At 37.1% G+C, this 9077-nt stretch overlaps 1 protein-coding gene across 1 annotated transcript in view; it reads right to left on the bottom strand.

The window, feature by feature from the left end:
* TAOK3 (TAO kinase 3) overlaps positions 1-9077 on the bottom strand; it is a 152534-nt gene that overhangs the window by 18254 nt on the left and 125203 nt on the right. Inside the window, exons 15-16 of the mRNA XM_004690998.2 lie at positions 5063-5299; positions 3369-3497 (exon numbers count right to left, since the gene is read on the bottom strand). Of these exons, the coding sequence (XP_004691055.1) occupies positions 3369-3497; positions 5063-5299 (366 nt within the window). The remainder of the gene's footprint in view (positions 1-3368; positions 3498-5062; positions 5300-9077) is intronic.

Here is a 9077-nt window from a genome sequence, read left to right as displayed (position 1 = left end):
AAAAAAAAAAGATGCTAATCGATGGGGGAAAGTAAGACCACTTTCAGAGGGAATATGGTATACTCTTTTTCATACTGACGAGCTTGACCTTTAACTATTTGCTCAGTTAAAATCTTTAATCGCAAACTCTTACTCTCCCAATGCTATGTGATACAGACATCACATACTATTTGTTATTTTTATACTTAGCCAAGAAGTGCTTGGATATCAACTTTAAGGTTTCTTATTCCACTGGAGTTTTAAGTGAAATATTACAATCAAAAGTAAGGTCTGTTTCCAGCCTGGAGGAAGCTGAGATCATAACAGGATGGTGACCCACCACTTAATGCCATGATTTCACTAGTAGGTTTGGCACTAATGACACCATTGCACACAAAATGCAAATATGGCCATAAAATTTTACCCCCAAGCCAAGAATAAATTATTTCTGGATTATTAATCATTCTGTATTACCAACATCCTTACTGTCTAGCAGCAATGGTGATATCTATATTATTTTGTCACTCCAAGCCAATACTTTTAAGTATATTAATATCTAAACATACAGCCATTTTTAGTTTGAACTAAGCTTTATTTCATAAGCAGCACTATTGTCTTTGTACAGAAAGGCCATCTCAAATTGGGCTTAGGCTTGTTTATGTCATGAATATATTGAAAGACTTAAAAGTTTAGGTCTATTGCCTCACTTGCTGTTAATCTGAATTGGATGAATCAAAATATCCCAATGCTAGAGGATTGAGTGCGAACTCTCCAATATTATTCTGTAGAACTTCTAAAGGTAAAATTCACATAATTTCCAAATTCATTGATGCTACAAAAACTCAAAATGGTGGCAAACAGTCAAAAGTTATGGCATTCAGGGCATGAGAGAACATGGGGCTGGAATTAAGAAGAGATTTGCAGGTGAGAAAATTTTGAAAGTTGTTATTGAAAAATCAAGGTAATTTCTGGAAGCCAGTAACATCTTTCTATTATGACACAATAATTAGGCTCAAGCAACAAAAAAGAGAAAACAGGGGGATGTGAACCTTCTTAGTTGGGCTATTTCTCTTTACAGACTGGCTTTCTTTCTTTCTTTCTTTTTTTTTTTTAAAGATTTATTTATTTATTCATACAGAACTGGGGTACAGGCCAGAGATGCGGAGGGTGAGAGGATTCACCAGAGACAGAGTGGGGTGCAGAACAGGCAGATTGATGAAGTACACCGCTGAGGGGAGCAGCGGGCGGGTCAGGAGAGGTCTGCCACGCCATGTGGTCACCTCCGGGGCAGGCGGGGATCGAACTCATGCGGAAGTGGCTTTAGTTTCTCAGTGCAGTGCTTTAACCCGCTGCGCCACCAGGGAGGGCCTGGCTTTCTTTCTTTTTAATGATTTCTTTTTATTTACTTATGCTTATAAGAACTGGGCTGTAGACCCAGTGCAGAGTGCAGGGTGGACCTCACCAGAGACAGGGTGGGGGACAGAACAGACGGATCTACTGAAACACACTGCTGAGGGAAGCAACTGGTGAGACAGGAGAGGTCTCCTTCCTGACCAGGGATTGAATTCAAGCTGCAGTGGCTGCTGGTAACTTGATAGTGCTGAGACTTTAACCCCTGGCACCACCAGGGAGGACCTATAAGACTGGTTTTCTGGACCTTAGAGTGTCAGAGATTCTTCCTATTTAGGAAATGTGGATCCAGTACAATTTTCTGTGGGCCAATAATTAGCAGAGGCTCATCTGGGCAGGGCAAAATAGTGAGGCACACCACACTCCGCTTGCTTTCACTTCCTAACTAGAAAAGAATGAGAGAGGAACCTTGCTAAGACCTACAATGTTAATTTGTAAATTAAAATATGAGCTCAAATGAATAATTTTGTTTACTAAAACAATGTTCCAGACTGGATTTTATTAAGCTGTAATATACCAGTAGTTGACAAGTTAGAAATCCTGAGTCTTTGAGGAAGCCCTAAGGAAGTCTATGTAGCTGTAAGCAGTTACCTGCAAAGTACTGTGTTAAAAAGGAACTGAGCTTTCAGATCAGAATGCAGTTCTTCAGGAGAACTTTCTACGTCTACTAGTGGTCTTCGACAAAACACTCAAGAATCAACCATTCATGTGATAACATATTCACAGATGCCAAGCTATAGGTATATAGTCATCATCTAAAACAAGCAAATAAGAAAAAGACATAATCTTTACTTATCACTTACCAATTAGTAGGGTAAATAGGATACAAGCTCACAAAATCACTTAAAAAATGTACAACTGAGGGCTCTCCTTGATGGTCAATGGGTTAAAGCCCCATATTATGAAGCTCTCTGAAGTCACTGCAGCATGAATTCTATCCCTGGCCAGGGAGCTGACCCACATGGCATGGCAGACCTCTTCTGACCTGCCCACTGCTCCCCTCAGCAGTGTATTCAGTGTATTCAGTAGCCTGTTCTGCTCCCCACTCTGTCTCTGGGGAATCCTCTCATACCAAACCTCTGGACTGTAACCCAGTTCTATAAGCATAAATAAATAAATCTTTTAAAAAAAATGTGCAATTGAAAACTAGTGTTATGAAACCAGTCTTGACTGAGTCTATCAAGAAAAGCTTTCCTGAGGAAGTGATATTTAAGTTAAGGCACTACTAAACAAAACTAAATTTTATGAGGAAGAGGTAGAATTAACAAGAGAATTGTCCTTGGGGAAAGATTAGGGGTGGAAAGAGTTTAAAGCTTTTCCTAATGGAAGAAAAAAAAAGGGAGGGAGGAACGAAGGAAGGGATGGGGGCAGGGAAAGAAGGAAGAAACAGAAAGAAACAAGGCCTCAAAAGACACTGGAGAAGAGCAGAGTTTGGTACATTTGAAGAGTGAAAAGGTGAGCATGTGGCTGGAGTAGAAAGAATTGGGAGTGGGATGGCAGGTTGGGAGACAGTGGCACCAGACAAGACTGAGGAAGATGCTGGTATCAGCTGAACCTGCAGGGGCTTGCAGATTTCTAATCTATCCTAAGAGCAAAGGGAAGCCAATGGATGTTAAAAACGGAAGTGACATAATAAGATTTATGGTTTGAAGAGACCACTAGCTGAAGTGTGGGGAATTGGCAAGAATGGTTAGGGGCAGTGGCTCCTGAGATTGGTGCCTGGACCAGCAGCATCAGCATTGCTTGAGAATGTGTGAGAAATACACATTTTTAAACTTTACCATGGAACTGCTAAATTAGAAAATCTAGGGGTGGGTTAGCAATTCGTAAAACAAATTATACAATACACACTTCAAATGATTCTAAAATAAAGCCTGAGAATCTCTGGATTAGATTATTGATCATTGTGAGAGAAATCAATTTTAAGTTCCAACCATTTCTACTGACGATTTGGTGACTATACATAATGTTACTCTTACCTCTTTTATTTTTTCCTTACAAATCTTATACTGCTTCTTCTGACTTTCTAAGAAAGTTGTCAAATCTTTCTTCTGCTGGGCCAAGATCTGTTGCTGGAACTTCTTCTCATCTGCTGCAGCTACCTTTGCCTGATAAAATAACATGCCATTTAAGATGAATTGTTCTTCATATAGTGTTCAGTTGGCTGAATTATTCTCTAACACATTAAAATAACTCATTAGTGCTGAATAATATTTAATAACTAATAAAATCAAAATAGATGCCTTCTGACTTGTGTATCTTAAAAAATTTGAAATTTTTACCATTGAAAAATATTTCCTATTATGGAAATATTTTGTTGAATAAAACATGTTTTGTTGAATAAAAACAAACAAAACTAAAACCAAACACATGAGGTGAAACGTGAATTAATACTATAATGATATATTTTATCATGTTGGTGGTAACCCAAGAGTCTGATTATAAAAAAGGGTAAAAAACCATGGCTAGAAAGTTTTATTCTAAGAACCAAACTCTTATTTGTTATTCCAACTATCGGATTTTCTAGTGGCGTCAACTCTAGTATATACAGAAAGTGAAGGACATTCTGCCTTCTCAGATAGCTGTTACAACCTACAACAGTGGGGCACCAGGACATTTGTTGAAGCTCCTAAACAGAACACAGACCAAATAAGATAACCAAAAAATACTGGTACTAAGACAAATACTGGATGAGTTCACTCACACTTTTTAACCTTTACCTATAGTATCAATAATTTTTCCATTATGAGCAAATCTCTCTATATATTTACCAAGTCAAATTTCTAGGAAAGAATCCAACTGGTTTAGTCAATGCCATCTCTACTTGGGCAGAGGTTTTCATGTCAAGCTGCCTCAGAGATTGATAGATTATTGGGGAATGTCTCTTTTAGAATTCTGATGTTGCCCTCCATGTGGAGAGAGAGAGGCTTAATTACTGAAACATCTTTGGCACCTTGGCCTAGTCACTCTATTCCCAGGGAGCACCTGATCACCCCTGTTTTGCATACTACTTAAGGCTTAGTAGTAGGGAAGACAAATGGTTTAGCAGTTGAGTAGGCAAGTCTGCTTAATTTTGTTCAGTATTATTAAGGTCAGTTTACACATAAATCACTTCTTACAGCTAACATTTATCAATAGCATAGGTGATTAATAATTTGACTTTATCTGCCTTACCTTCTTAATCTGTTTTTTTAAATTAGTTTAGAACCTGGATGGGAAAGAGAAGTGATCCCTAGAATATCCAAACAATAACTGGATTAATTATTTGCTGCCACTGGTCAGGAGCTCATTGTTAGTCTAAGCAGTTGTAGGCAGGATTCATCACCACAAAAAGGGACTAGTCCTATAGAACAGTTTTCTTTTGAAGAGTACAGTGAGTGTGGTAGACATTCCAAAAGACCAAATTTTTGCAAGTTTCTGTAAGAAAGAAGCATCTGCTTCATTTTATTTGTACCTAGGACTCCATTAATGACTGATGCTCAGAATATGTCTGAATAGAAAAGATGTAGTACACACTGTGAATTACAATTTTTAGCTTTTAATGATGATTTTAAGTAAAATCTAGAAACTACTCCTATCGTCAAAGTAGTTCCTCTGTCACCAAAAAGCGCACCGCTCCCACCTCCTGCCCACATGATGGGTTGTGGCACGAGGGCATCGTGCACATACTGACCTCCTTTTCTATGATAGCCACTTGCTTCTTGGCCAGCTTCTCCAGCTCGATGGACGAGTTGTTGGCATGCGTCTCCACCTCCTTTTGTAGCTTGAGGCGGTGCTCGTCCATCTCAGCCTTCAGCTTGTTCTCCAGGGCGATCAGCTGCTTCTGGTGCTGGCGCCGCATCCGCTTATAACCTGACATCTGTTCCCGCAACTCGTTCTCCTGCTCATGCTCATGGATCTGCCGTGTAACCTGATTTGGGTTGGGGAACAGAAAGGTAACTAGACTCAGGGAAGACACACTTTCAGGCAAAGTACAAGAATCTTCTGGCATAACTTTGTCATTGTCATCAAAACTTACCTACCACTTCCTAAACTTTCACCTGTGCCAGGCACTGTATTGGGTGTTCTTTGTATACTTTATCCTTAGTGCTAAAAACCATCTCGTTCACTTATTCATTTTATTCACTCATCACCCCCATTTTACAGATGAAGAAACTGAGACTTCTGCCTCAATGATATCATCTTATATATACCATATAAACATACATGCATATTTTATACACACAGACACACACACGTGCATGTGTGTCACATAGCATATAAGGAGTAGAGCTGGGATTCAGGTCCATTTGTTTGACACGACTGACAATGGCCATATAATTCTTTGTCTTGAGGGACTTTCCTGTGATTTGTAGGATGCTTAGTAGCATACCTGACTTATTCAGTAAATGCCAATAGTACCTCCTAAGTCAAGATAACCAAAGATGTCTGCAGCATTGCCAAATGTCCGTTGGTGACAAAATCTCTCTGGGTGCCCGATATTGTACTGCTTGCTTATGTTTAAGGGTTATGTCTCTAAAAGACATAGGAATAGTGAATAGCCTTTTAACATAGTTTAAACAAGATTTATTTCCTATTGATATGAATAGACAGAGAAAGGTGGGGATGTGGGGGAGAGATTTTCTTTTGAAATCTGTCTCCCCCCAACCTGCAAAAGAGATGTTAACAAATTGCAATATAATTCTTGTTCTAAAGAAGAGAAGGCACATCTATACTGTTTGAATGGCTACTTAGTAATTTTTCCTAATCCATACTCAAGTAAATACAACAAACAGAAATTGAAATAGCAAATTCTGGCCTCTCTTCCTTCTTTCCATTAAACATTTGCAGTCCTTTTTCATCTTTGAAGTTATTATCCCTCTTTGTTTTCCTATTAGGTCATTTGCTTCTCATTTTCCTATTTTAGAATAAAAATTTTAATTACAAAATAGTGACCTTAGTTTTTTTTTCTCTCTCAAGAAGTAATGTACTTATTCTTATCTACTACAGGCGACTTTTCAACCTAAGCCCTCAAACGAGTTTTACTGGATATTCTCATGCTGCTATTAATTCTCTCTACTATTTTCAGATTATGGGGCAAAGTGCATTTTGTACAAAGAAAGGTTTGTTTCTCTGCTCTTTTTAGAAGGTGTCTGTACATACTAGACCAAGTACTTACTATCAAGAGTGCTATGCTGTAATTGGATAGTATTTATCAAAGTGTACCATTAAACATTAGCCCAACTTTGAAACCTTTGCAGCTGAAACTAACACTAGATCTCACATATTCATTTCTCTTTTCAAAATGACAATCTTCTTTAAGGAATAAGAGCAGAAGATACTACAGGACCAAAAGGCACATAAAGTATCACCAAAAAAGGCATATAACACTCTAAAAGTCCTAGAGATGAAAGTGACTGTAGTTTTCACATTGATAGTTTCCGTGTCTCTCCTACTATGTTTTCTGAACTCTAAAAAACAAAATTTATTTTCATCACAATAATGTTTTTTAAATGATTTTAGCTAATAAGAGGAAGAAGTAATTTGAAATATATGTGTATTTTACTTGTTCATGTCTGTGCCATCCTGAATTTTAACTATGGTGAAAAAACAAACAATTTCAATCAATAGAAAGGATACCACTTAGTCCTTTCTGGATTTACTTGTTTTTCAGACAAATATGGCAGTAAAGTCTTTCTTTCAGGATAATGAATTTAAGATATGTTTTATTCATATACCTTTTTCTAATTTTAGTATTCCTTCTTTAATCAGATTCCCAGAGCTAAGCCATGGCACATTCTAAACTCACTATGACACATTTAAAACTTGCCAACAGAATGTCTGATTGGCTTGTGGCCCATAAAATATTTCCAAGATGACCATTTCCCCATACTAGATAAGACTATGAAATGTAAATGAGCTGTATTAAGAACAATTTTCTGTCCAATTACTGGGCCAGTCTCTGTGAAGAGGTGTATCTACTGCATACTAGATCTTAGAAGTATGTGGCTGAAAAACACGAAATTGTACCAGGCTATCATTGTACATCATTGAATTTCAAGAAGACACTTTGCTTTCGATGCTTCCCATAATTTGGATAACTACCTGCTTAAACTCCTAATATCATCTTCCATTTATTACAAATAAACTTTTCAAGTTTCAAGTTTCAAGTATATGTATATATATATATATATGTATATATAAAGGTACTGCACTTCATAATCCTATGCTTATACTAGGTAGGTGAATCTAAATAAGACTATGTCCAGTTGCTTCATTTATAAAGCCTAAAAACTTATGTATACCTGTGCATTTAAGTTTACACTGCATACCTTATAAATACACTATTTGTCAAAGGAATGAAAGAGCTCATTTTTATCATGCCCTATGGCTGACAATGTGTTTTCATATATAATTTAATTTCTATTAAGCCTGAGGTATGGATTAATTCATATGACCCTTGAATTACCTGAGAAAATTCACATCACCAAGATAAAGAGTTAATACTTTCATTATGAGTAATGGAGGGAATCAGCTATCCACAAAGTCAAACTGGACAGAATGGTAAGTTTAAGTTATAAAACGAGTAAGTCTAAAAATAAGAGTCCTAGAGATGAAAGTGACTGTAGTTTTCACATTGATAGTTTCCGTGTCTCTCCTACTATGTTTTCTGGAGTCAAATCTCATTCCACCCCATGCTCAAAAACTGACCTTGTGCAAGTTTTGAACCGGGTGTACTATCTCAGTTCTCTGTGCATACATAAAGAGGAACTACCTATCTTCCTCCAGACAAGATGAGATAACATTTGTGCCTAGCAAGTTGTTTGACACAGAGGAAATGTTCAGTATATGTCAACTTCCTTCCTTCTGCCAGGCTCTGAGTAATACATCTCTTTTTCCCTTCCCTTCTGTGGGTGGGCACATATACTGGGAGCTGTGAATCCAACAGAAAAGTGATGCTTAATAACAGAACAGTACTTGCATTTAGGTTGTAGATTTCAAGTATGTAAAAATTTCTGAATTTGAATTATTAATCATTACATATACCTGTCTTGATATATAAAAAGTTAAGAACCATAGAGAATGACTGATCTTTTTCAGGAAGTTTCTACAACTATTCCATTTCCCCACTATTTAATTCCAGAAGAACATGGACTTTATAACCGCCACTTCATCTAAAGTGTACTAAATGCCTACCAAGTGCAAAACACTAGACTAGAAAGCTGCTAAGCAACTTACTGAACATAAGATGGGAACCTGGGGGCTGATAATGTTAATGTTTTCGGTGATAAAAGGCAATTTACAAGATTAATTATGTGTAATAACAAAAATAATGCATATGATGAAACTGGTGACCCAGCACTTAGAACAAAGGAAGTTTATAGCAACTTCTTAAAAAGAATATAGTGGGTCACATTTTGACATTAGAAAATTGACGTTCTGCTCTTTAGAACACCCAAGGAAAAAAAAATCCAATTTCTTACTAAAAGTAATGATGGATAGAAGGCAGTTCCACATTATACAAAAAAATTGATATGAAGAACTTTGAAATGAACACTTACAAATCCAAATTTTCATGTGGCAGTAGGGCTATTAGCTCAATTGTTCCTTCATTCACTATGTTTACTGAAAGATTTTGGCCATGCAGGCTAAGCCTTATAGACAGGGAAGTACAAGTGGAAAATATTATCAGTGAGATTAAGAAGCCA

The sequence above is a fragment of the Condylura cristata genome, unplaced genomic scaffold, assembly GCF_000260355.1.
Source record: "Condylura cristata isolate star-nosed mole 26May11 unplaced genomic scaffold, ConCri1.0 scaffold00029, whole genome shotgun sequence".
Lineage (NCBI taxonomy): Eukaryota > Metazoa > Chordata > Mammalia > Eulipotyphla > Talpidae > Condylura > Condylura cristata.
Note: the sequence above shows the minus strand (reverse complement) of the source record. Positions and strands in the feature narration are given on the sequence as shown.